Source organism: Oryza sativa, chromosome 2 (genome assembly GCF_034140825.1).
Source record: "Oryza sativa Japonica Group chromosome 2, ASM3414082v1".
Classification (NCBI taxonomy): Eukaryota; Viridiplantae; Streptophyta; class Magnoliopsida; order Poales; family Poaceae; genus Oryza; species Oryza sativa.
In genome coordinates this window covers 17,726,899-17,754,671 of record NC_089036.1, presented here as the reverse complement: position 1 = coordinate 17,754,671, position 27,773 = coordinate 17,726,899, and the positions used below count along the sequence as shown (strand labels likewise).

At 44.1% G+C, this 27,773-nt stretch overlaps 2 protein-coding genes and 1 pseudogene across 5 annotated transcripts; 2 read left to right on the top strand and 1 right to left on the bottom strand.

The window, feature by feature from the left end:
* The first annotated feature begins 3,658 nt into the window (after positions 1 to 3,658).
* On the top strand, positions 3,659 to 16,677 carry LOC4329398 (uncharacterized). 3 transcript variants are annotated; one of them, XR_010739175.1, is made up of 12 exons: positions 3,659 to 3,859; positions 3,944 to 4,114; positions 5,795 to 5,926; positions 7,226 to 7,365; positions 8,042 to 8,128; positions 9,596 to 9,712; positions 10,171 to 10,320; positions 13,694 to 13,798; positions 14,914 to 15,040; positions 15,122 to 15,201; positions 15,426 to 15,512; positions 16,093 to 16,677. XR_010739175.1 is itself a non-coding variant. In XM_015771257.3 (12 exons), the coding sequence occupies exons 1-11, from the start codon at positions 3,721 to 3,723 to the stop codon at positions 15,475 to 15,477; spliced, it is 1,344 nt and encodes a 447-aa protein (XP_015626743.1). In that variant the 5' UTR covers positions 3,659 to 3,720; the 3' UTR covers positions 15,478 to 15,512; positions 16,093 to 16,677. The 3 variants fall into 3 exon arrangements, 2 of the variants coding, with proteins under 2 accessions (XP_015626743.1, XP_066163349.1); XM_015771257.3 differs by having other exon boundaries at positions 14,870 to 15,040; XM_066307252.1 differs by lacking the exons at positions 15,122 to 15,201; positions 15,426 to 15,512; positions 16,093 to 16,677 and having other exon boundaries at positions 14,833 to 15,029.
* On the bottom strand, positions 11,534 to 12,998 carry LOC136355048 (uncharacterized; annotated as a pseudogene).
* Positions 16,678 to 17,049: 372 nt separating the features above from the next.
* Positions 17,050 to 22,783, top strand: LOC136355098 (FBD-associated F-box protein At4g13985-like). Of its 2 annotated transcripts, XM_066307250.1 has the most exons (7): positions 17,050 to 19,000; positions 19,122 to 19,265; positions 19,418 to 19,831; positions 20,199 to 20,300; positions 21,163 to 21,333; positions 21,417 to 21,496; positions 22,185 to 22,783. In XM_066307250.1, exons 1-7 carry the CDS (start codon positions 17,987 to 17,989, stop codon positions 22,231 to 22,233), a joined length of 1,974 nt encoding a protein of 657 aa, XP_066163347.1. In that variant the 5' UTR covers positions 17,050 to 17,986; the 3' UTR covers positions 22,234 to 22,783. The 2 variants fall into 2 exon arrangements, with proteins under 2 accessions (XP_066163347.1, XP_066163346.1); XM_066307249.1 differs by lacking the exon at positions 22,185 to 22,783 and having other exon boundaries at positions 17,855 to 19,000; positions 21,417 to 21,670.
* Positions 22,784 to 27,773: the final 4,990 nt, after the last annotated feature.

Below are 27,773 nucleotides of genomic sequence, written 5' to 3'. Positions count from 1 at the left end.
GGGGCACTGATTACGGGCGCTCCACCTCGATCCAGCATATACAACGTTTCAGAGTTACGACTCACGGCCGGTCGCCGCTGGCAGTCGCTCCCTCTCGCTATGCTAAGTCGCCATGCGGTTACAACAGGCACGTCACTCTATTTATGAGAGATCCTAGGACAGAGTCCGACTCTTACTCTAGTCATATACCTAGTACAACTCCAAGTTCTAAACTGTAACCGACTATGTACACATATTCGACACAAACTCTAACAATTGTAAAGCTAAAAATGAAAGACGGTATAGAAAATATCGGAAAACAAAAAATATAGGACTATATGGATGGAAGCATGTCAGCGTCGATCGAAAACACTAAAATGTGAAATCATACATTTAATTGTGCATAAATATACAATATGATAAACTAAATTTAAAGTTACACTATGTAAATTATGAAATGTTACGAGTACAAGTAGGATTTAGTTGAGGAGTCGATGAGCATCTAAATTATGAATTAAATAAAGAAATGAAATATTGCATATTTAGGAATACAGTAATTTTCATAATGATAATTTTCATAATAATGTAGTAAAATTTAGAAATGATTGGTTTATAGCAAAATCGTTCCATTTTCATTTTTAAGTTCTCACCCATGATCTCATGCTCAAAGCAGCTGCAGCTTACTCTCTCCATCTCAAAAATAGACAACGGCATGTACTTAATCATATTTAATCTCAGAGGTTAATTTTTATGGGAAGTATGAAGTAAAGATGCGGGGTTTTTGGACTATTTCCCACTCTTTTTTCTGGATGGGGTATTCTCAAATGCCATCTTTCTAAATGTCTTTGATTTTTTTGCCGTCGGAGGGAGAAGATTTCTTGATTGTGTGCCATTTTTAGCCTATGAGAAGCCACATCACCAAATCTGGGGATGAAATGACCATCTTGCTCTTCTTCCTTTCTTCTTCTTTTTTTTTTACTTAAACTTTCTTCTTCCCTTCACTCACCTTCTTCATCCTCTCCCTCTCCTATAGCGAGGTCCTTGCTGATGAAGGCATACGAACTAGGTGGAACCGTGCGAGCTCCACGCCGAGGGCATAGTCGTGGGCCACAACCTCGTTGTCAGCATCGACGAGCACCATGCTGCCGTCATCGACTCGTTGTCGAGGGGTACCTACCCCATGTTGATGGCCATAGCCGCGATATCCTCTAGCACCAGAGCCACCGCCAACTCATTGTCGAGGGCCCGACTTCCGCACCGCCAGTCTCGAGGCACTCCTGCTTCGCCCCTCGCCGACCTCGTCCTCATAGGACAGGACTGCTGCTGGCCATCCTCGCCTCCTGCGCGTTTGAAGGAGTTGTTACAGGAGCAAGTGAAGGGACGGCTAAAGCTCGCGGAACAGGTGGAGATCCTTATTACTCCCTCCGTCCTAAAATATAAGAACATTTGGATGGATGTGACACAGATTCGTAGTACTAGGATGTGTCACATCCACTGGGGATGCAAGTGGGTAGTCCCGCTACCCGCATAAAAACCCGCTTGCTTGTCTATTTTTCGCATGGTAGTATAAAATTTAGAAGAAAAAATGAACTAGAAGTGGGATAAGCGAGACAAAAAAGCCTGCGTGCCCGCCCCGCTTGCATCTCTAACATCCACCTAAAATCGCTTATATTTTAAGAGAGTAGAGACCAAACAGTTCGCCAGCCATGGAGAGGGAAGGAATGGGAGGGATTGAGACTTGAGAGGCCGTGGAAGGGAAGAAGGGCAAGATGGTCATTTTGCCTTCAGATCGGTGACATGGCTTCTCATGATCTTAAAAAAAAAGGACACACGAGTAATATATATTCTCTCTTCGATGGCAAATATCAAAGGCGTTGTTTAGATCCCTGACAAAATTTTTCACCCTGTCACATCGAATATTTGGACACATGTATGGAGTATTAAATATAAACGAAAAAAACTGATTACGTGTAAATTACGAGACAAATCTTTTAAGCCTAATTGCTCTATGATCTGATAATGTGGTGCTACAGTAAACATTTGCTAATGACGGATTAATTATGCTTAATAAATTCGTCTCACAGTGTACGGGCGGATTCTGTCATTTTTTTTATTAGTCTACGTTTAATACTTTAAATGTGTGTCTGTATATCCGATGGAGAAAATGGACATTTAGCCACGTTCAAAAAGCGGTTTCGCTAGAATGCCATCCCGAAAACACGTTTCGCTAAAATGCCAATATGAAACGTGTGCTCATCGCCACTTTGCCATTTTGGCCATTTTGTGCATTTTCGAAATCATTTTTCACTGGAATGCTTTCCCTAGACCAAAATAACCCTGACGTGGGCCCCACCTGTCATACACTCTCACCTCTCTTTTTCCCCTTCTTCCCCTCTTCCTCTCTCTCGAGGACGCCATCGGAGCAGCGGTGGCCGGGAGGCGGCGTGTCCAACTTCGCCTGGCCCTCCGGCGTTAGCACCAGCCGTCGGATGCTGCCGGCCGACGGCGCGCCTGTGGCAGGGGAGCACCGCGGCGGAGGCAGCCGCCGCGAGGCCCGCGGCGCCTGAGGCGGAGCGCGAGAGCATTGCTTGCTGTCGTCGCCGTGGAGAATAGAGGCTCGCTGGCGGGGTCGGTGAGGCGACGAGGTCGCCATCGAAGGAGAGCGAGGCGGGCACGGATCACTATGTGGAGCAGTCGGGGATGGCGCGCCAGAGCGGGAACGAGGACGGGAGGTGGAGCACGGCTGTCGTGGAAGCTGAGGCGGCGGAGGTAGAGGAGCGCCGGGCGGAGCTGGTCGTGAATGCCGAGGTCATCGGTGAGGAAGGCAAAGACCGGGTGGAGGTCGGCGCGGACGCTGGCGGTGCGCTAGGAGCTCCGCCGAGATGCCGATGTGGAGGCGGTCGACTTCGACCCCTTATGACGTCGACTTCATGGACGAGGACGCCGCCGAAACCACGCCGGCGCCCGCCCCTCGCCTCTGCTCCACCATCGCGGGTGGCGGCGACGATGGGGGTGTAGAGGTCGGCCTTCATCGAGTCGACGACGTTCTCGCGGAGCTTCATCAGGCAGAGGGCCTCGTCGATGATCGATCCTGTTCCCGGCCCGGCGCCGGTGGCGCGTTGGTGCCCCTCATCATCTCCTTGTCGGTCACCCGCTCCGTCGCCGGGCAGAGCATGCAAAGGCCGCCGCGGCGGACGCGCACGATGTTCCCGCGCATGATGTGGAGAGGCGGCGCGCCGGCTGACAGCAGCGGCGTCGCCGCCCCTTCTCTTTGTCTCCTCTCTCACCATGTTCTCTAAGTTGATAAGGGGCAATTTTGTCTCAACAATTAGTAGAGGAGAGAATCTTTTCGAAAATGAATAAAATGGTGAAAATGGCAAAGTGGCGGTGGACGTACGTTTCATATTGGCATTTTATCGAATCACGTTTTCGGGATGGCATTCTAGCGAAACCGCGTTTTGAACGTGGCGAAATGTCCATTTTCTCATATCCGATGTGACACGCAAAGACTTTGCACCCTGGATTTAAACACAGCCAAAGTTAACATTTTAAGGGTGGCAAATACTAGTCGAAAACCCCGTAGCATAAGGGAGTATTCCTGCTGCTGTAGTTAGGTAGGCAGGCAGTAGCAGTGTCGCACATTCAAATCCAAGTTCCTACTCCCCAATCGATCCCTTCCATTCTTCTTCCAACCGGCCAACGCGTCAACCCTAGCGATCATCCAGCGGCGGCAACCTTACAATGGCGTCGCTCTCTCGCGTGCCTCCTCCCGCCCGCGGAAGCCGCCGCCGGCCGCCCCCGTCCAGCCCCGTCCCCCTCTCCCCGCGGCAGGAGATGCTCCTCGAGGCGGCATCCGACGGCGACCTCGGCTTCCTCAAGCGTGCGTGCTCTACACCCCCTCCGATTTCGGTTTTGATGTTGTTCGGCCGGCGCTGCGTGCTTGATGATTTGCCCTTTCTTGCAGGGGTGGTGAGGTCGCTGGACGGAGGGAGGGGCCGCCCCGCGGAGGCGGTGGAGGCCGTGCGGGAGTGCGGCGCGGGCGCGCTGCACCTCGCCGCCGGCGCGGGGAAGCTGGCGGTGTGCAGGTACCTGGTCGAGGAGCTTCGGGTGGATGCCAACGCCATCTACGACCAAGGTCCTCACCCTCTCACTCGCTCACACACCCGCGAACGCCATTGTATTTAGCACGGGTCGTGATCCTATCGTCGTTGTCTACTCCTATTTGGTAGCAGTAATTAATGCAGGGAGATTTGTGCCTTGCTAATTGTGGAATTTGGGCGATACTAATGTTTTTGTAGTGTCGCTGGGTTATTTTCAGAATTCGTTGGCTGATGTGTAGTTGCGCTTTGTTTAGGGATGCATTTATTCTCATTGACTGATCACTGATGTGAGTTTGCCTGTGTACGTGTATACCCGTACACATTTACTTGATGCCATTCATAGTGTGCTTTGGTGTGTGAGTGCTTGTATGCTTACTTCAGTGATGCTAATTTTGACTTAATGGTACTCACTTAACTGGCTCTGTCACATGATATATAGACAACCCCTTTTTTTTATTATTGTTTTTGCAGAGTCCATCTATATACTAAATTTGTGTTTAGCGCATTGTTAGGAAAGGTGATTGTTTCTTTGGCTGCTTCTTTTCTTATTTTTAGCAACTGCTACATCAGTCCCAATTCTCAAAAGGACCTTCATCGGGAATGGAGGTAATATATATGTTATCATGAGTCATGACTGAAAAATAACCATTCCTTTGTTTTCCTCTGAGGTTGTGGTTTTCATAGCTGTCTAGCCCCTTGATTAGCATTTCTTTTGAACTTGCATTTGTTTCTTGGCTTCTTCAGTTTGCCAATTCACACTGTTGCAGTTTTTCATAGTTGTCTAACCCCTTGATTAGTATTCATAATTTTATTTCTCACAATTATGCTGTAGTACATTTGAATCCTGGAGTTGGCATTGTTCAGTTGACAAATATCATCCATCGTTTATACTTCTATTTTGGGAATGCCATCATAAATTTGCATTTGCATCTGTATGCTACCTGGTACATGATATGTCGTATTTGTTAGGCCCTATTTTCATATAGCATATTAGATTTTACTTATGTAAAATCCATATACTTAAAACTGAATTGGCCAACAAGACATTGGCATTAGTCAGCCTTATTATTATAAGATAAGTTCTAAAGTACTAAAACTAAGCATGGTATAGGCATGAATATCCTGATATTTTGGATCCACTATGTAGGGAAAAGATACTTGCATTTACAGTATATTGATGTAAACTCCCATTCTCACATGAGTTGTCCAACAAAGGTTGAGTAAATAATTCCATGGTTGTTTCATTGTTCTCCAAATAGTCCCTGTGCTGCAAACATTATACATGACCTTACTTTTTATCTTATGGTGCTTTCCCAAATCCGATGCACACTTTATTTGAATGTCAATGGGCGGTACGTATAACAGTTATTGAGTGTTCATTTTAAACATGTTTCTGACACTACCTTTTGTATCATTAACTAAATATTATCTTATGGTGTTTATTTGCCTTGATTAAAAATATGCAGTTTGTTTTTTATATTTTGGACTGCTCAAAGGGAAAAAAAGGGAACCTGCCGCATATTAGATAATCAACATTTAGTAATGTAATGTGATCATAATTTAGAAAGGCCTATGCGTTGCACACTTGAACTATTAGTGGTTTCTGTTTTATCTTTAGGAGATGGAAGGTAAATGTGTAGCAAACTGTACGCATGCTAAAACCCCAAAACTTGCTCTTGGTTGATATAATCATTTGTTCCTGATGCTTTTAACAGGTGAAACACCTCTGGCTTATGCAGTCAATGGTGCAAATGTAGCTACCGTGAGGTACCTTCTTGACCATGGTGCCCATCCAGAAAAAGCTGATAATAAAGGATTCACCCCTCTCCATTTTGCTGCTGAAGAAGGTTTGCATATATCATCTTTTTGCCTGTCTGCTGTACTTCAATTTATTTTTCATGTGTTAGACTCTAGAGAAATGAACATTATGATATGTATCTGAGATAAACTGTTTGGCCATTCTTTGTTTATGTAACTGATCGAAAACCAGTTTTTCTACATGTGAGGTGGCATATATGCTGCTTGTTCTTATACCATGCCACCATGGTATTCTTTTTGTACACCAGTAAGTAAGCATTTGTTAATTTTGAAGTTACTAATGAATGAAAATTTTGGTACTTATAATGTTTGACTTGATGTAGACTGGGTGGTCTAACTCTGACCACCTGCTTACTGTTAATTGGGCAACAAGCTGCCTAAGTGCTTATTTGCATATTTAGGTCTTAGACCAAATCCCTTGAACGTAGGGATTTATCTGGGTATGGCCATCTGGCAAGCTATCTACATGTTGTAGATCTTATCAAGGGTGTCTATTCTAATTCTCTCCATATAAAACTGTCCACCTTACGTTTTTAAGGTATCGATTTTAATTTGACTATATCATAAAATTTCTCACAATGATCCACTGAAGCAATTACCTTGTTTAAGGATGGGGCTGGCCCATATAGCCCCAGGTTCAGATACAACCAACTCATCAAGGTGGTGGTCAAGGGCGCTGAGAGAAAGAGACAAAGACACTAATAAAGGACTTAGCTCTCTCATCACTCTGGTGTTATGGGAGATTTGGAAGCATAGGAATGACTGTTTTTAATGGTGCTAACCCTTGTGTAGCTACTGTCCTCCAAACAGTGGCAAATGAGTGTATCATGTGGTCGCTAGCCGGGGCTTCTAGGCTAAAGGAGTTAATTGATAGGCCAATAGCCCCTCGGAGGTGGGGTTTTTTGTGTGTGTTGTAAAGGCTACGGCCTGTTTTGGATCCGGTCGGTGGGCACTGCTCACTTCCTGTCCTTTTTTTTCTTCTCTTAATGAAATGATACACAATTCTCTTGCGTGTTCAAAAGAAAAGTGATACCAAAGTGTTACTACTATTTGCCATTGATTGATCCTATGCTCCTTACTTGATTTACAGATATCAAAATATCCAAAATTTGCCCATGGGTACTTCTCCAGGAATTGTTTATCATTTCTTCTGGCTCAGAATAGATATTCTAATGCAATATTTATATTTCCTTGATCATTTATGTCCCTAATATACATATGTTAAGGGCAAACTGAAATCTAGCAGATGTTATCAGGAAAAGTAAATCATATAGAATAACTATCTTGCATAGTGATACCCGTTGAAATTTCTTGTTCTTTTTTTACAGGATATTGCAATGTAGTGGAGCTCTTGCTTGCTAAAGGGGCTCAAGTTGATTCGATGTCTGTTCGTGGTACACCACTACATCTGGCTGCTACTAATGGACAACATCGTGTAGTGAAGATTTTATTGGACCACAATGCTGATGTATGCCATTTTTTGCTTTCATGTTCCTAGTTTCTAATTAGCGTAATGCCCACCGATTGTGTTGGCAGCCTAATAAATATACCCAGCCTAATAAATATACCATGAAATCTAAACGTAAAGATGCAAAGAAAATATAATTATCCTCAATACTGTGTATTGCACAACTACAGGAGATTGGTCAACTACCTCCATAATATGCACATTTGCAATACATTTTTCTACAAAAAAGAAGTTGGAGAGATATCATGCACATGTCTATGTAGATCCATCCACGCAGATGTTTTCTATTGACGGGATGGGTGCAGAGTGCACCATCACTCCCGACTCTTTTTAAAGACTGCAGACCATTGTAAGATAAAATTAACATGGTTTAACGGCATTGCATGGCTTGCTCCTACTCATAAATATTATATTTGTTCATGGAGGCTGCACTGATTTTTCTTCCACTGAATTCTACACTACTATTGTTTAAAATCATAAGAAATTCAAAGTTCAAGTACAGTCGCAACCCTTGATAGATAACATTTGTAGAGTAGTTACCCCTTTTCAAGTCTCTGAAGTCTGTATAGTGAGCATTGCGGTTCTAGTTTCATCAATTTATCTTTTTGTTTACATTATAATGTGTCTTTGTTTCCTTTTGTCACTGAGGTTTTTGGCCAACTGATTATTTTTGCAGTGCAATAAGATTGTATCTGCTGTCTACACTCCTCTCCTCGTCGCCATTTATGGTTCATCACTGAAATGTGTAAAGCTGCTGATTAAGGTACTGTGGCTTGTTCCTTGGGATTTACTGTCTACACCACTAAATAATGGTTGCCCTCGAATCCACCGGTTCAAATCATTCTTAATTTTGACCTTGACTGCGTCAGATGATATTGGGATGCCACATAATTTCTTATTGCTAGATTTATTTTGAAATTACTTATATAATATTTTTTAATGATTTACAACAATATATTACTCCCTCCGATCATAAATATTTGATAATTAGGACAAGATTTGGTCAAAATTTGAAACTTTGACCATCAATGACTTCTAAAATGCTTAGTTTAAAACCCCAAAGAAAAGGTATGCTTAGGTTTGTCTAGAAAAGTGCTACCATAATTTCATAAACTTAAAGTTCAAGTACTATGATAGTTGATCAAAGTTTGCCCTAAAAGTCAAATATCTATGACAGGAGGGAGCAACAGAAATTAATGGTCATGATAGTTGATTAGGTACCATGCCAATGTCCAACAAGACCTATATTTAGTGAAGAGGGAGTAAATCATCTAGAATGTTTTGGTGTCAAATATTTCATGGGGAAATTCAACATGTATCTCCTGGAAATTCTAATTTCATATTTGTGATATGATTATAGCTGGCTACAGATTACATGTGTTGCCCATTTATGCTGGTCTGCTCCTAACCATCCTGAAACTGCCACCAATCAGCAGAGTATGAAGGGCGACCATTTTTTTTTTAAAAAAAAAAAGTACTATGGGGAAGGTGCTATTATATGTCTACTACTAAAAAGGGGAGTTTCATCCATCTGCACCTCCCACACATCGGGCGTTCCTCCCCTCCCGAAAAACCAAAAAAAGCTGGTTACTGAGAAAACAAATAGGTCAAATCCCATCTTCTGTTGCACGCACCGCATGGCTGCACCAGCTGTGCCTTGTCAGGGTCAGGCCCGCCCTGCAAACTCCCCAAAACTACTTTGGCCCAGTAGGAAAACTAAACAATACAAGGAAAGAAGTAACCTTGAAAAGGTGCAGTCAAAACCATGACAACCCAGACCAACCACGAGAAAGAAAAGGATAATTTGATGAATTCAGATAGCCAACATATTCTTTTGATTAGTGCATATTAACTATTGTGAGTACACGCTGCCTTATTTTTGCTTTCAAATGAGCTTATGTTGGTAAATAATTTCATGGGGTGCACCACTAAGTTTCACAGTTGCATTGCTATATGTGCGTCACAAGCAATTGACGTGATCCATTTTGTTATTCTGTAGCAATACATGGGCATTTGACTAGTTAAGAAAAATACCATGGGAAGGTTTTTATGATGCACATGCACTTAAAAATATTTCAGATATTTCGTTTTGATTTGAACTTTAAAGAGAGGCATAATATTTGGAATTTCAGAGGAAATAGATGTATTTGTACAACACTGCATTTCTCAATGTTATTAATTAGGATATTTATTTTAGAGGAGGCAACCCAACATTTTTTTCTTGGTTTAGGCTGGTGCTGATGTAAATGGTGTTGGTAATATAACCCCCTTAATAGCTTCTGTTGGCTCAACTGAGATCATGAAGTGCTTATTGGAGGCCGGTGCTGATCCTAATGTCCCTGATGAAGTATGTTCTCCCCTCCCATCATTTTGATGGCATGTTCACCAACCTTATTTACCTAAAGATATAAGATATTTTGTTTTAACAAATCATTGCTGAACATGTTGCTCTTTTAGGCTTCGCAGTTCTTAAACATTTATCAAATCAATTTATGACGTTTTTATCCCATTAGTGACTAAGACAATTGCAGCAACCATAGTATCAGATGGATACACCGATTTAGCATGCAGCAGCCTTAGTCATAATTGTTCGATTATTGAATAATTTGAACTCCTTTTGTCATATTAGATTTGGTAATTCCTTGAGTAAATTACTTTGATACTTTTCTCAAGTACTTCAAAGACTAGATTGTTGCCAATTATTGCATTGAAGTTCTGATGTTTTTTATTGTCTCTTGTGCTTCTATTTCTTGCCCTCCAAATTGCAATTATTTTATGAACTCATATTTTCTTGATCATGAGCAGTTCGGCAGGATGCCAATAGAATTTGCTGTGCGATGTGGTACATTGAAAGATGTCAATATCCTATTTCCTTTGACATCTCCTATGCCGACTGTACCTGATTGGAGTGTCAGAGGAATAATCCGTCATGTGAACACACTGCCAGGGCAAAAGGTACTATATGAACTGTGGCATCAATATTGTATCTCTCTTTAACTAATAACTTCAGTATGCAAATTGGTATTTGATTTGGCTTTAGAAAGTCTTCAGAATTTTTTTTGTTTCATCCTTGAATTTTGGGAAGTTCGTGATGATGGAATTTTTCATTTATTTTATGTCTGGTTCATGTTTTCACACCCACTTGTTGAAATGTTCTTTTTGTTGTGGTTGGTGCTAGCAGTTTCACCAAGGTGCTAATTGCTAGTCAGATCGCAGACTGTACCTAGGATTAGCCTGCCTAGGTAGCAAATTTTTGTTGGCCACGCAAAATAAAATAAAAACAGTGCACTCAGGGCATACATGTTAGGAAGAAGAGGGATCAGGGAGGCTCAGTTGCTACCCTCGAGCTGCATTGCCACGGCTTTTGGTTGCTGTGTGCCACCCTCGAGCTGCTGCTGCCAGAGAAAAATGATGGCAGCTGCTAGTAAGAAATACCTAACCCAAGTACTCTTTATGGCCTGACTAAGTTTCATGGGCTGCTAACCCTACTAGCCTTCTCGGTTGTTCAATCACCAATTAATCCCCCACAGCCATTGGATTCCGCATTTGCCTCCTACTCCTAATCCTTTTCACACTCTTGGCTCTCTTACAAGCGAAGTGCCTAGGCACCACCTATATCTTCTACTTTTTTTTTTCATAACACTGGATGCTAGACTTGAAACATAATGCTTTTAGGGAGTTATACAAATAGTTGTATATGTTGGATAGTATAGGAGACTGCGTAACGTGGGACACATTTTGTATTGAGCCTCAAGGGGCCGATATATATTGAGTACATGGGGAGGAGATAAGGAAGGATTACAGATATGGAAGGAATCCAAACAAACCAATCATATCCTAATATGACTCTAACTACCATATACTCTAACATCCCCCCGCAGTCCAAGCGTGAGCAGCGCAGACACTTGGACTGGAGAAGAAACCGGCAAGAGTGCTCAACACGGATGATAGCCCTTTGTGCCATAGTCGATGTAGACAAAGCGATGGGTGCGAGGGAGCCGTGGTCGATGAAGCCGTGCGTAGAGTAGCCGTGGTTGATGTAGCCGAAGTAGAGAAGCTGATGTCGAGGTAGCCGAGCCGCAGGCGCGCATGGGGCGCCGTAGAGTGGTCGTGGACGCACGGGAGGGGCGTCGTGGACCAATGGTGCGCAAAGACGCGTTAGAGACGAAGACGGTGACACAATCGCGGCGATCGTGGAGGAAGATGACGCCGAAGAGCTGATGTAGTCGAACCGTGAAGGACGAGACGTCACGTCGGGTTTGCCAGACCCGGGGACAACTCGGGACGAACGCGCGCAACGGTGTTGCCAATACCGCGCGGGTGAGGTAGGGGACCACCATGAATCATACGCCAATGACGGTCGCGGCGTGAGAACGGCATAGACGGAGAATTGTCGGAGAAGAGCGAAGTGTAGTCGAGGAAGATACGGGCGATGAATCATGCTGGATGAAGACGAAGGCGACGAAGACGAAGGCGAAGTAGTGGGACCAACGGCCTGGATGGCGACGTCGGTAGCCATGTAGAGGTAGCTGCACCACCGGCCTAGAGTGGCAACAGTGGCAGATTGGAGATGCGGCGGCGATGCTCGAAGTAGAGGAAGAAGACCCTGAGCGGCTAACGATGACCAGTGCGGACGACGAGGTTGTCGATGCGCGAACGGCGATGAAGACGACGAAAGCGGCAAAGCTGCGGTCCGAGAGGACATCACAGCTGCAGCTCCATGTCGATGCAGCGGCAAGAAGTCCACCGGTGATGTAGAAATGCTGAGGAGGGCGCCTCTCAGCACTGCAACAACCAGTGGAGGTGTGGACCACAGGCAGCGACACTGTGGCCTGAGGGGGGCGACGCAGCGGCACCCCAAAGCTTGATGGCTTAGACGCGTGCTTGATGACGATCGGTTGCAGAAATCGTAGCCGGGCGCTTGAACGGGTGATCAAGCCGAATATGCGCGAGGCGGAACGATGAAGTCGAAGCAGAGTCGACGCCGATGTCGGAGATGCGTGGATGTCGACGAGGCGGTGAGTCCACGCCACCTTGTGCACCACAGAAGGGACCAAAGTCATCAAGTAGCAATCCTTTGACCGGTCCATCCACTGCCTTTCCCTGTCCCCAATCCTATCCATCCACACACGCGTAGACAGATAGAAAAGAGAGACATGAAGCAGCAGATTGATGGCGAGGCAGGCAGAAAAGGTCGACGATGACTCGGCCGGCGAGGAGACGGCAACAGCCGCGAGCCTCCAGGCGGGGACAGGGTGGCGCCGGGTGGAGGGGACCCAGTGCCCCGCGAGCGCCGGCGCTGGCACCGGCGGCCTCAAATCCTAGTGGTCCCGAGCGGCGGACGTCCGGTGAGCCGGCGGAGGATGGTCCCGGCAGGACAGGCGAGGTGGTAGGCGAGGACCGGCAGCGGAGAAGCAGCGCCGGGAGCTCGTCCCCCGGTCGACGGTGGTGCTGGAGACGGAGGAGTCGGAGGCGGTGGTGGCCGACGCCGCCGATGCAGATCCGGGATCCAACCAGGCGGAGCTCGGCCGGGGGCGAGGTGATCCGGTGAGGGACGAACAGGGAGGAAGCCGGGGTTGCAGGGGGAGACCGGTGCCGGAGGTGGAGCCGAGCTGCGCCGTTCGTCTGTCCATCGGGATGCGATCGTCGGCCAGTGGAGGTGACGACGACGGCAGGGCCCCGTCGGTGAGGCCGGCGGAGCAGAACGGACACTGAGGGTGAGGCCGGCGGAGCAGAACGGACGCTGAGAATGAAGCCGACGACGGGCGGCCTGACGGCGATACAAGAGCGCCGCGCACGGAGGTTGGCAGAGGAGATGCAATCTGTTGCTGCTGCTTGACGACGACTAGACTCGACGAAGAACAGTCGTGGAGATCGATCTCTCCAAGACGACGACGACAGCGACGAGGAAGAAAAAAGAAAAAATGGGTGGCCGTCCCCGGGAGATCGCTACTCCCGAGGGCGGCGGCGGCGGAAGCGTGAGAGCGGTGCTAGATCGCCCGCTCTGATACCATGTTGGATAGTATAGGAGAGGTATATTGCGTAACGTGGGACACATTTTGTATTGAGCCTCAGGGGGCCGATATATATTGAGTACATGGGGAGGAGATAAGGAAGGATTACAGATATGGAAGGAATCCAAACAAACCAATCCTATCCTAATATGACTCTAACTACCATATACTCTAACAGTATATTCATGTAAAAATGTTCACATTTCTTATTTGAAGCAGAAGCATATTTCATCTTTGATCTCAGGTACTTAGTTCTGCTAGTTGTTGTATCTTTTTCCATAAAATGTATTCATTATTTGCATTCGGTGATTCAGGACTATGAGAGTGGCCTTGAAAAAGAAGTGGCTGGTTTGAAATTACAAGGAGTTGAGGCACTGAAGAGGCAGGATTATCTTGCTGCATCAGACCTATACACTAAGGTATATAATTGCACATCTTCTCTACTAATTACTATCTCTGTCCCAGAATATAGCAACCTATTTAGATGGGACACATTATAGTCGGCCTATCTAGATTCGTAGTATTAGGATACATCTCATCCGGTTCTAGGTTGCTATATTCTGTGATAGAGGGAGTACTTTTTTTTTTTCATCTTCTTCCACTTTTAACCTTACACGTATCAGTTGGAACTTCAACTTGGATTGCTACAATATTTCTCACAGTGAAGGTTACAGTTCCCCATTTACTATCAGTCTCTGGTTGCAAAATGCAAATGGAAATCCTTGTATCTAGAGAATTCAGCATGATGATTGATAGTCACAACGTTTCAGCTTAACTCTTATATTTTTGGCACATAAAGCCATGTTTTCGCTAGGTAAGCCAAAATGACCTCATTGATAATATGAGTTCCTAGTGTCCTAGGTAGTCAAACACAGCCTGGGGCATATTATGCAATCCTGTCTGACTTCTGTTTTAAGCATCGATTGAGTGCATATGACTGACATTTGTTTAAGCACCGAGTAATTGCTTGTGATATATGAAACCCGAGTTACACCTACTTATGATCATTTCCAAACGTTTAAAGGCAGTCATGACGCATCTCCAGCTTTTAGAGTCCGTGGGAATCAGCTGGATTTTGCAAGCCAACAAGGTCTGGGAATTGCGGCAGTACTGCAGTCTGATTTTATTGTTGGGATGGCTAGAAGGAGCTAGCCATCCAATGTAATTAAGATAGGAGCCACATATTTTCCAACCCTTCATTTAATCCAGGTGGAAGGTGAGGAGTTCAGGAATCGAACCCTGGCTGCAACGTTCACACTGAATGTTTGTGCCAACTGCGCTAGAAGCGCATCTCCAGTCTGATTTTAAGATTGTTTACTTTGGCTATCTTGTCGTTCTCCATGGTTGCTCATATGTTAATTGTTTTCTATATAGTCCTACCCCCAAAAAATTGCAACCAAAACCTTAACAGTAGCTCTTCTATGCTAAATGAAGTTATATTCATGTGTGGCAGATGTAGTAATTGTTCACTTGATTGTGCTTGAATGAAGGCGCTTTGCCTCGACTTCAATGATGCAACCCTGTATTCAAACAGGAGCCTCTGCTTTCTTCACATGGGTGATGGAGACAAAGCTTATGGGGATGCCTATACTTGTAGGATGATGCGGCCTGATTGGCCAAAGGCCTGCTATCGCCAAGGAGCAGCTCTAATGCTGCTGAAGGTGAGATCGTTTTTCTTTCCCCTTCATAATCTGAAGCAAATCTGTTTCTGTACACACCCTACTCCGTATGTATATATGCAGGAATACCAAAAGGCGTGTGATGCTCTCCTCGATGGTTTCAAAATGGACCCAGGGAACTCTGAGATTGAGAACGCTCTAAGGTATAGTATCTCTGGTTACGGTTTTACTGCATATCTGCGTGTTCTAGTTTGTGATGGTAGTGAGTGGCCTACTGGCCTTCGATCCTGTGCCTCAGTAAACCTTCAACCTATATGGTTTCTAGTGTTGTTGATCAACACGTGCAAACATTTTACGGAAGCTTGAGACGCTGGAGCTCGCTCTAACCTGTTGTGCCACGACGTGCTCCGTGTATATATGTACGCAGGGAGGCGATGGAGTCCTTGAAGATATCTGATGGTGCTAAGCTGACAACCTGAATGAAGCGTCTATACTCGAGAGCCACAGCCTGCAGGTTCTTTCTTTCTAAGTTTCTATCTTTGTTTTATACTTCCGTATGCTTTAGCAGCAGCAAGAGCCGTTGAATTGTGAATATGTTGGCCGGCAGCATATTGCTAACTTTGCTATAGCACTGTAGAAGTTGATTGGTGCATTTAAGGTTGTTAGTGGGTCAACCCGCGAATCCACATTGCAAGCAACCGGGATTATTGGCCTGGAGGAATAAGTTCACTTTAGGTCCTTCAAATTGTCCCCAAGTCTAAAATTCATCCCTAAATCATAATACCAGATATGATGCGTCTCTCAACTCCTAAAACCAGTGCACTCCTAAAACCAGTGCAAATAAAGTCGCAAGGCGGTTTGGATAGTGGTTTAGACTGATGTGGCACCTATGTAACGTTAATGTGGATTGTTGGCCACACTTTGCCACAACTAACGTTAGGCAAGTTGTGGCAGTCATAAAAGTGTGGTAGATAAAATGCTAGCCATAAAGTGTGGCAAAGTTGGTAAAAAATATTAAGTACATGTGGGATATACTATTGAAAAAGTGTGGTAAGGCATAACTGTGGCACTAAACCTTTTCCTACGTGCTCAAGGCTGTTGCGTCGGCGTGCGGGGACCGACGGCCACCGAGCTAGACCTCTCCGTCCCTGTGTGCTACGGCGAGCAAATGTGTGCCGAACTCTCAGCATGTCATATTCCTGCACCTGCAGTTGTTGCGTGTTCATAACAGCTGGATCGTGGAGGTCACAAGGCTGATCAATTTTTATCACCTTCGTTTTGTAATATACGAGACATTTGACTTTCTTTTAAGTTAACTAGGGTTTGGTCCGGCCGGATGAAATCTATGCCGTTGATTGCCGATTCGACGATCCCACGGCTGAGAAAGGGCTGCCACAGCTGGACGGTTAGATCGGCTCTACCGCGAGATCTCAGCCACAGCTGGACGGTTAGATCGGCTCTACCGCGAGATCGAACGGACGATGTTGGTGGGGGAACCAATATGTAATTAATAAAAACATAGGGTCTTTTTTGCAAAATTTGCTGATGTGGCGCTCCTAACTTTCAACCGATCCCACGGCTTTTAAGTAAACCTATATACTAACTATTCGCTATTTTTAGAAATATCCATGTGCAAATAGATAAACATACCAGGCACGCTTAAAATAGTTTTAATGACAGAGCTAGTGGTACTTGTTTCACTTTATTTTACATGTAATTGAATAAATATTATTGGTCAAAGTTTGAGAAAAACAATTGACTGCACTATATATTAAAACTATATAAATATTGTTGATGGCGTCATTATTTACATGGTATGGTGCATTTGGTTACAGTGCAATGACAGCTTACACCCATCAACCAAGTGGAAACTGTGTATGCTCATTTATCATGTTACTGTAGTTAAATATGGGGATTGGATTGCTATCTCGCGCGAGTGCTAGGAAGCTGAGTCACGCCCGCCCTCCTCTCTCCCCACGTGTCTGCACGCCGCACCTCTCTCTACACGCACGCGTCTCTCCCATCTCCCCCTTCCCCTCTCTCTCCACATTATCTCTTTCTTTTTGCTTACTCGCTGGTGACCGACAATGAAGGCCTCTCTCCGGCGAGCTCCCTTCTCCCTCTAGTAAGCTTTCTTCGGCAACCAGGTTAGCCTTCTTTTTCGACGCTGATCCCCACTGTGTCATCGTCCTAGCCTCACCAACGAGATCTTTAGCTTTGGCTAGCCAGCATCAACAGGAATCAACGTGTCGCCACACCCCTGCCCGGCACAGCCTTCCCCTCGCTTTACCCTGCCACCAACACCAGCCCTCCACCGGTTGCTGACCCCCGTGGCTCCGCGACAGTGCCACCGCATTGCTCGCCCTTGTTTGCCACCCAACGCCGGTCCGCCGCCTCACAAGCCCTCCCTCTAAGCCCGATCCCCACTTACCTCTCTCTAATGCCACTTTCCCTCCACCACACTCTCGAAGTTCTAACCCTAACTATAGCTTGTCGTCATGTGGTCGAAAACTGCGTGCGACGTTCCTCCCTAGCGAGCACGCGTTAATTAGGATTGCTATTAAATACTCCCTCCGTTTTACAATGTAAGTAATTCTAGTATTTCACACATTTATATTACATTTATATTGATGCTAATGAATCTAGATATATATTAGATATATATTGTGAAACGGAGGTAGTACTTAAATACATCCACTTGTGGCGTACTACTAATTTATTACCACTAAGAAAAAAAATAACATAGGCAACCTCTGGATGGGCCCTAGAGCGACACGGTTCGGACATTTGGCCCATCAACACAAAACGACAAAACAAGACATAACCCTAACAACAGGAGTAGTCGCTCTCGCTCTCACGCCACTTCGCTAGTACTCCACCTCCCACTCCACTCCGGACTCCCACGCCACACGACTCCACTCCACTCCCCAAACCCTCGCGTCCTCCTCCCTCCCTCCCTCCCGCGCGCCGCCGCCGCCGCCGGCCACCATGGAGCTCGGCAAGGAGGCCCTCGTCGGCGTCAGCATGGACCACATGCGATCCTCCATGCAGCGCGGCGGCCTGCCGCCGGAGATGCTGGAGGTCGGCATGGAGCTGATGCGGGTCCTCGTGGGGGACTCCATCCCGGACCCGCCCGTCTCCACCCTCCCGCGCCTCGCCCCCGCCGCCGCCGCGCGCGCCCCCGCCGACGGCGTCGACCGCATCAGCCGCCTCCCCGACGAGCTCCTCCGCGACGTCGTGTCCCGCCTCCCCGCCAGGGACGGCGCGCGCACCGCCGCGCTGTCCACGCGCTGGCGCGGCGTCTGGCACTCGGTGCCCCTGGCGCTCGTCGACGCCCACCTCGCACCGCAGGGACGCGGCGGCGGCGGCGTCGTTGCCGCCGTGTCCCGCGTCCTCGCCGCGCACCCGGGCCCCTTCCGCTGCGCGCACCTCACCACCACCTCCATGGAGGCGCACCGGGGCGAGGTCGCGCGCTGGCTCGAGGCCCTCGCCGCCAAGGGCGTCCAGGACCTAGTGTTTGTCAACCGCCCGTGGCCGCTCGACCTCCGCCTCCCGGCCGCGCTCTTCGCCTGCTCCTCCCTCACCCGCCTCCACGTCGGCGTCTGGCGCCTCCCGGACACCCGCGCCGTCCCGCGCGGCGCCGCCTTCCCCCACCTCCGTGAGATGGTGCTCTCCTGCGTCGTCATGGAGGACCGGGACCTCGCCTTCCTGCTCGACAGGAGCCCCGCCCTGGAGAAGCTCGCCATCATCACGTGCCAAGACGGCGCCCGCGTCCGCCTCACCAGCCGCAGCCTCCGCATCTTGCAGGTCTGCCTGACCGTCGTCAACTACGTCGACGTGGTGGACGCGCCGCGCCTGGAGCGGCTCATGCTCTGGATGACGAGCAAGCACCGGAGCTGCCTCTCCTCCATGGTCAAGATCCGCAATGCGCCCAAGCTGCGGTCGCTGGGATTCATGGAGCCTGGAATGCACGAGCTGGAGATCGGCAGCACCATCATCCAGGTTCATAATTTGATTGCTGGATCTTGATCCCAACCACCAAATGTCACATACGATTTCGATCGTGACCTGTTCCTCCCGTGCAAATGTGACACAATTAGTGTAATTTGCTTCGCATTTGCAGGCGGGGATGAAATTGAGCCCAAGCACTGTTGTCCCGAGTGTCAAGATCTTGGCACTAGAGGTGAAATTCACAGTCCGCTATGAAGCCAGAATGCTTCCAAGCTTCCTCAAATGCTTCCCCAATGTCGAGACTCTCCATATCCATGTAAAATATACTGGTTGCTTCATTTGGTGTTTCCCATCAGTAATGAGTAGCTACTACTATCTGGCAAAGCATGATCAAATCATTTGTTCTCTATATCTACCTGAACATGTGAGTGACTGACATACTGACTAACTGGTTGGTTTAATTTGCAGTCTGCAGTTGAAGATGAGCCAACCGGCAAGAGCAAGCTCAATCTCAAGTTCTGGCAGGATGCCGGCCCGATCGAGTGTGTCCAGCACCACATCAAGAAGGTGATCATGCGCGAGTTCCGCGGAACAAAGAGCGAGCTCACGTTCCTCAAGTTCGTCGCGGAGCGTGCGCGGAAGCTGGAGAGGATGGTCGTCGTGGTGACCAATGGATGCTTCTGCTCGTCGGGCTGTCAAGGAGATACGCAGGCTCAGATGGAGACCCTCATGGCTTCCGCGAAATGGGCCAGCGAAGGGAGTAAGCTGGTAGCATTCGAGAACCCTCACTCTCAGGTTGGAACTCCAGCTTGGAGCTTCCAATTTGCATTCAATTTTGATTGGAGTGACCCTTTCGATTATGGCTACGATCAAGCATCCCTGGTAAGTCCACGTTGAAGTGGTCAGTGTGGCAATGTTTTTTGAGGGATTTGCTCAGGTTTCTAGTACTAAGCAACCGTGATATATTTCTCTAATTAGTTCGGCACTGTTTGATTCTACTGATGCAAAAGACTGTATTTCTCTCGGATGCTGCTATGTTAATGAGCACACAAGTGACATTTGCAGTTGATGTTACTTCCACCCCTATTGCCAGGTTTTAGCTTGCACAATTTCTTGTAATTTGTTGGGTTTGATGCTTCTTGGAGTGATACAGAGTTGCTTGAATTTCCAATGCATGAATTTAGATGGTTGCTTATTGTTATGACTTTTCCTGCATAGCACTTATCCGTTGATATAATTGATGATTTAGGGTGAGCCTGTCAGTAAAAGGAAAGCAACAGAGTTAAAGTCACTGGGTAATAAGGCGGTCGAGAAAAAGGATTATCTTTCTGCAACAGGATTCTACAGTCAGGTACTTCAGAACACCAAGTTTCCTCATTTTGTTCATCTCTATTTTGAACTTGTACTTTCATACATTGTACAGAGATTATGACCTGGCTTTGCTTATTCTCGCATGCAAACAAGTTAATCTGAAGTATTCTTTTAGAAAAAAAAATCTCAATGTACAAAATTTACTGTCGCTGGGTAAAAAAAAAATCCAACTCAATGTACATAGGAGCTATTTTTTTGTGTTCCCAAAACAGCCAAACCAAAGATTTGGCAATGTTGCTACAAGGGGTATTACCAAAAACTTGGGGCTTTGGACCATACCTATAGAGTGCCATGTCCTAGATATCTTATTTCCTCTTTCAGTTATGTGGTGCATTTCCTATACTATTTTCACATAGGCTTTGTTGAGGTGTACCTGTTTATCATAACGGAAAGAGAGAATATGTGCGTGATGAGAGTAGCGCAATTGTTCTAGGAGACTCACTTTCTCAGTGCTCTTGTTGTCACTCCTATGCCATGAAAGAAACTACAGTAGAGCTTTTGTGGAGTTGCTTGGCTTGTGAGTTGCGACTGAAACATAGCACGCACGCACACACGCACATCGCCACACTACTATTACACTAGTATAGAGAAACTGGTTGAGCAAACTAGACAACAAAACTAGAAAATATGCGTGCGTGTGTGCTCAACCAGCATTTGTTGAGCACGCACGCATATTTTCTAGTTTTGTTGTCTAGTTTGCTCAACCAGTTTCTGTATACTAGACTACTAGTGTAATAGTAGTGTGGCGATGTGCAAGTTTCTTGTTTCTAGGTGTTAGATTCATAACTGTTCTTATGTTCTCAGTAAATCTGCTAACTCATGCTTTTCCTTATTCAATGTAGGCAGTGGACCTTTACCCTGATGATGCAACCTTGTTCTCAAATAGAAGCCTTTGCTGGCATCACATGGGTGATGGACACAAGGCTTTGTTGGATGCTTATGAATGCAGGAAATTGCGGCCTGACTGGCTGAAGGCCTACTACCGACAGGGTGCTGCTCTGATGCTACTGAAGGTTAATAGATGATGCAATTATCTATCTTTTGGTTTTGTGCTGAAAATTATTATTTGCTTATTTACTTGGCACTGTATCATCAGGACTATGAGAGTGCTTGCGAAACACTTTACGATGGATTCAAGTTGGATCCAGGGAACTCTGAGATGGAGGATGCATTACGGTATCCTTTCTGTCTATTTCGGCCACACTACGGCTCTCTGTTTGAAACAGATTATTTGGTGGATTAATGCTGTGGATTATCTACTTCACTGTTGGGATTAATTGTAAATATTTTGAGAAATAAACTTTAACAAATACTAGCTTGGAACTAAAGGTTTTTTTTTTAGAAAATGAATCTTTAGAGGTGTGGAGCAAATATCCATGGCAATAGTCCGGTGAAGTTTAATGAACAGGGCCTTTGGCTTCTTGTAGTTAGGTTTAGCATAAACTTATGCCTTGAAAACTTGTGGGGTATGAATATTGTTTAAATTCCATTCTGTTTTTGGGAGATTGTTAGGACTTTTGCTTTAGCGGTGATGCCATCCATATCTTACTGTACCAAAACTTGCTCTTTGATCAGCACTATCCACTAGGCACAATGGTTACATGGGAGTATGGAATCTTCCCGCCAATGAATTTCCTAACGTAAATTGTAAACTAAAGAGGAGGTGTGCATTGCATTTCTCATCAAGGTATTGGCATAGTGCATTCACCCGTGCTAGAGGAATTACGAGTTATGAAGCTATCGAACTTGTTTTCTCATAGTTCGTTTTTAAATAATGGAACAAAAGTTCTGCCTGCTGCATCTATCGATGGACAAAACCATCGTAAATTATCGCATCTTCTCTCATAGTTCTTGAAACATGCAGGGAAGCTCTGGCGTCCTTGAAGGCATCTGCAAGCACGGAGGCTAGGTGAACAGCATGGGTGTTTGCAAGGTGGGCAAGGCGCCCTGGTCCTCTCCTACACGTTTTGTCCAAGGCGTCTCACTTTTTGCAAAGAGCCTCTGGTTCCCTGAGTCCACAGATGTTCTCACATTTTGCCTGGAGACTTCGATACCCAGAACCAGAATGGTTTATCTCCTTTTTATAATTGAAGCAAAGTAGCTAACCGGGGTGGTGACTGATGAACATCACGGTGATTCGTGTCTATAACTGCTGTTTGGGGTGGCAGTGTGTGCAATGCTGCATTGGGATGGCATAGTGGGGGTTTAACTATTTGCCACTTTTAGATTTGGCAAATAACTATTTGTCACTCATATCTCAATGACATGTGGATCCACATGTATCTATGACATGTGGGTCCAGTGGTAAAAAGTTAATTACACATCTAAATGTGGCAAAAATGGTTAAATATCTCTGGCATAGCTGCTGATACTGTGCTACTACTATACACTCGTACCTGTGGATGTTCTCCAGGTGGCATTAAACTCTGCATTTTGTGCTACAGAGAAGCTAGGTTCTGATGATTCTGCGGATTGCATCCTTCTGCTATATACATCCTTCACTTTTTAAAATATTAAAAATATTCTAATACATATGTTATTAGAAGTCTCATACAACAGACTTGTATATTGCATAAATAAATTTATTTTTTTATACCAAAGGGTAAAATGGATTTATTAATAAAATATTTACAATCAACTAACGGAAAGAGGGAGGTATATAATGGAATGAGTAAAATTTAGGGGTATAAAAAGGATCGGGCAAACTATTAGGGTACATAAAGAATTTTCTCATTACTTAGGTTTTATTTGGTATAAAATAATTTATTTGAATGTTATCAACGTGATTGTAAATCTAGTATCATATATTTATATATTTGTGGAACTAATAATACACAGAGCTATGCCAAAAAGAATATTAATTAATGGTAATGGCATTTCTCATTTCACATGCGGCAAAAAAAAAAAAAAGTAGCCCTAAAGGAGCTTTCAAACAGAGGCTTGGTAACACAAAAATGTGGGTTTACCAGTGGACACTAATTTCTTGGTTCTTTGGTATCAGACACCGTGCATATTATTTTACCATTCATTGCCATTTTAAAGAGAGAAACTTTGCTAAATGACCAAAAATGCCCTTCACCTCATTTCTCTCGTTTACTCTGTTCCTCTCTGACAATGCTGTGTTGCTTCCTCTTATTTTCCTCTTCCTTGCTCGGACTAGGGACAACCTTGGTTTACCTTACCGTCAGTAACCGCGTGGTTACTGGGCTTACCGCGGGGTACGATAATATAAATACCGTGGTAACCTCCTTAAATTCAAATAAATTTAAAAAATAATTTGAATTTTTGAAAAATTTTGCACGGTTTTATACAGTTTAGCAAGGACGTTTGTGTCATTTGTCTATCTAAAATGGCAAGAAATGATAAAATAATGCGTGCCTAATGGCAAAGAACTAAGAAACTAGAATATCCACTAGCAAACCACATTTTTATGATGTTATCCAACAAGGTCCGTTTTTAAATTGTCCCATAGCAAATTTTGTCATAAATATATTTCAAAATATTAATTGGATAGTCGAATAATCCTCCAAGCAATGTTAGTTAATAATAACTCCTCTATATCATTTGTCTAGTGTCTTCCTTTTCTTTTCTTCAGGAAATAATAGGCCTTCTGTTCAAAATGATGGTTTTTTTTCCATAGAATGGCATAAGATTTCTCTTGCCTTGGATTTTACAACAACTCCGTTGCTTGAGTAAATTGTGAATCTGCAAAAGAGCCCTTGTATTCTCTGGAAATTCCGTGCATCTTTCCCTATTATGAAAACTAGCATGGTGACCACGCAGATTGCGCGGCTAGCATCATTATATTTTTTTTCTCATATAATAACATATATGTTTTTTCATTGTATTATTTAAATATATTAAAATGATAGCATAATTTTAAATTTTGCAATAACTTTACGAAACTACTAACGTGTAATATTCATATTGTATTTTATATACGTGTTAGTTATTAATTATTTTTAATATCAAATTTTAGTTATTTGTAAATTATATATATTCATATATGGACTCTAGACCCGTCTTTTAATATTTATATTTTTTAATTCTGAATTTTTATTATTTCTAATTGTATTTCTATGTGGACTCTAAACTCATCTTTCAATATTATTTAATTTTTAATTTCAAATTTCAGTTACTTCTAAATTGTATTCCTATATTGATTTTAAACTCTTCTTCCCATATTTTTCTTAATTTCAAATTTTAGTTATTTGTGAATTGTATTTTTATACGGACTTATTCCGAATTTTAGTATGGACTCTACACACTACTTCTAATTTCCCTTATTTTTAATTCCGAATTTCTATTATTTCCTAATTGTATTTCTATATGGACTCTATACTCTACTTCCAACATTCCTTATTTTTAATTCTAAATTTCAGTTATTTCCTAATTGTATTTTTATATGGACTCTAGTCTCATCTTCTAATATTCCTTATTTTTTTAATTCTGAATTTCAACTATTTCTAAATTATATTTCTATATGGACTCTATACTCTACTTCCAATATTCCTTATTTTTAATTTCGAATTTCAGTTATTTCCTAATTGTATTTCTATATGGACTCTAGTCTCCTCTTCTAATATTTCTTATTTTTTAATTCCGAATTTTAGCTATTTCTAAATTGTATTTCTATATAAACTCATATATCAATATTCTTTAATTTTTATTTTCAAATTTCAGTTACTTCTAAATTGTATTCCTATATTGACTTTAAACTCTTTTTCCCATGTTTTTCTTAGTTTTGAATTTTAGTTATTTGTAAATTGTATTTTTTATATGGACTCTAAACTCTACTTTTAATTTTATTATGTTTATTCTGAATTTTAGTTAGTTTTAAATTCCTATATGGACTCTGTACTCTACTTCTAATATTCCTTATTTTTTTAATTCCGAATTTCTATTTTTTTCTTAATTGTATTTCTATATGGACTCTATACTCTACTTTTAATATTCCTTATTTTTAGTTTCGAATTTATATTATTTCCTAATTATATTTCTATATGGACTCTATACTCTACTTCTAATATTCCTTATTTTTAGTTTCGAATTTATATTATTTCCTAATTGTATTTCTATATGGACTCTACTTCTAATATTCCTTATTTTTAATTCCGAATGTCAGTTATTTTCTAATTGTATTTCTATATGGACTCTAGTCTCCTCTTCTAATATTTTTTATTTTTTAATTCCGAATTTCAGTTATTTCTAAATTGTATTTATATATTTACTCTAGTCTCCTTTTCTAATATTCCTTATTTTTTAATTCCGAATTTCAACTATTTCTAAATTGTATTTCTATATGGACTCTGCTTTTTCTTTTTCTCCGATTAATGTGAGAATTTCTAGGCTATGAGAGCGAACGTGGAGGCTCATTTTTCTATTCCTTTAGTAATATAATAGATAGATAGATTCCGTGCCTAAACCCCTGGATTTTTCAAAAAGGAAAAGGAAAACATATATACCCCTCATGCTGACCAGACGAGAGAGATGCCCACTTTGTTACATGACGTGACCAAATCGCCTTCATGTGTAGAATCACGGAAAATCGAACTTACCATTTGAGCAACCATTTTAGATGCACCGGCTCTATCACAGATTCCATGACTGCAGGTTAGTCTCCCACGAAACATGAGCTCAGCCTTGCATCTCGACGACAGGGTTGGTCGGTGCGACGAAGAGAGTGGTGGCGGTGGCGGCAACGTCAGCACAAGGTGAGCATTGGGTTCAGGATGGAAACCTTGGGTTGTAACAAGCAGACAGATGCAGCGAACTTAAGCAAAATATGAAGTAGCAATTTGGTCAAACCGTGTAACAAATTAAGTGGGCTTCCTCTTGTCTCGTTAGCATGAAAACACTAATTTAATGAGCACAGTGTTTTCTGGCAAATAACCATATTTACAGAGGGTGTTCCTCAAAAATGATTTTGTGTAGTATTCTACAGCTAAACCATGAAGTCGTAATGTCGTGTATCAAAATTTACCTTGCGTCTTCCGTCAAAAAAAATTTACCTTGCGTTTAAGGTCTTATATTGCTGGTATTTATAATTATTCACCGTATTTGTTGTTATTGATTATTGATATTGTTTATTACTTTTAATCAATTGCTTGGCAGTGAGTTATGGAATTGCATTCTCTATTGTTTTAGGAGTTACCCCCAGGGGGCTAAATCTGATTTTTGAGAATTTTTAGAATATACCACTCAATACGCACCACCTTTAGGATTTGCCACTCAATTCGTAACATTATTTTAAGAACATGTCACTGAGCACGCGAAATGTTTCATTCCGTGACACCTTGTCCCTTTGAAGCCGAGCGCCATCGCTTGCCCCTGTCACGAAGTTCATCTAAGTCATCTGGGCGCCACTGACGAGTTCATCTCCCACGCCGGCGAGTTCTTCTTTCTCCCCACGCCAGCTCCTCCCCAACGCCGGCGGAGCTCCTCCTCCCCATGCCGGCAAACTTCTTCCCCGCACATGCCGGCGAGCTCTTCCTTCCCGCGCTGGCGAAGCTCCTCCTCCCCACATCTACCAACGAGTTCTTCTTCCTGCACTGGCGGAGGTCCTCTTCCCCACGTCGACAAGCTTCTCCTCCGCACATGCTGGCGAGCTCTTTCTCCCCGCACCGGAATGGCGAGCTCTTTCTCCCCAACGCTAGCCAAGCTCCTCCTCCCCACAACGGCGGCCTTCCTCCCCTACACCGGCAATGGCAAGATGACGCAACGGGCGATGCGATACGGATGGGCGATGACGTGTAACTTCGGAGAGATGGAGTGCCACGGAATGAAACAATTCGCGTGCTCAGTGATATATTCTGAAAGTGTTGCGAATTGAATGGCAAATCCTAAAGGTGGTGCGAATTGAGTGGCATGTTCTAAAAAATCTCCTAACTTTTCCCCATATCAAACCCCTTCCTATTTTGCATTTTTATGAATTAACTAATTAATTCGTACTTTTGCTTTTTATTATTTTTACATCGCTTTCCTGTTTATATTGTCCCATTATCAATGCATGTTTTATTTGAGTTTAACTCTATTTAAAATGTCATATAGGCTAATGAAACTTGATACACAAGAATGTGTACGTTTGAACTGTCTTACAAAGAAAATAATCCACTAAAAAAAGAAAGAAAAAATTCCACTCACAAATAAAGAAAAAAACTTTTATTAACACACCTTGTTGGCACCCGAGTTCGTCGACGACTCCACCACACTGCACAACACGGCCGCGCAGTCCAACTCCAAACGCCCAAAGGCCCAAACCACACTGCACTCCACCTGTACGCTCCCCCCTGTGTGCCCGAGCCAATTCGGTCGGTCGGCGCACGCAGATTGAACTCCCCGCCCGTCCCCCCACCGACCCGATGTCCCGAAACCCAACGCGACCCCTCCCCCTCCCCCTCCCCGCCGTGCGCCTACATATACATAGACCCTAGGCAGAGGACCTCCTCTCGCT

Bases quoted from the DNA above. Each gene is read 5' to 3' on its own strand.
- LOC4329398 (XM_015771257.3), top strand. From the start codon at position 3,721: ATGGCGTCGCTCTCTCGCGTGCCTCCTCCCGCCCGCGGAAGCCGCCGC. The intron at 3,860-3,943 runs GTGCGTGCTCTA...CCTTTCTTGCAG, and splicing joins CGACCTCGGCTTCCTCAAGC to GGGTGGTGAGGTCGCTGGAC. The intron at 15,041-15,121 runs GTGAGATCGTTT...GTATATATGCAG, and splicing joins CAGCTCTAATGCTGCTGAAG to GAATACCAAAAGGCGTGTGA.
- LOC136355098 (XM_066307249.1), top strand. From the start codon at position 17,987: ATGGAGCTCGGCAAGGAGGCCCTCGTCGGCGTCAGCATGGACCACATG. The intron at 19,001-19,121 runs GTTCATAATTTG...TCGCATTTGCAG, and splicing joins TCGGCAGCACCATCATCCAG to GCGGGGATGAAATTGAGCCC. The intron at 19,266-19,417 runs GTAAAATATACT...TTTAATTTGCAG, and splicing joins TCGAGACTCTCCATATCCAT to TCTGCAGTTGAAGATGAGCC.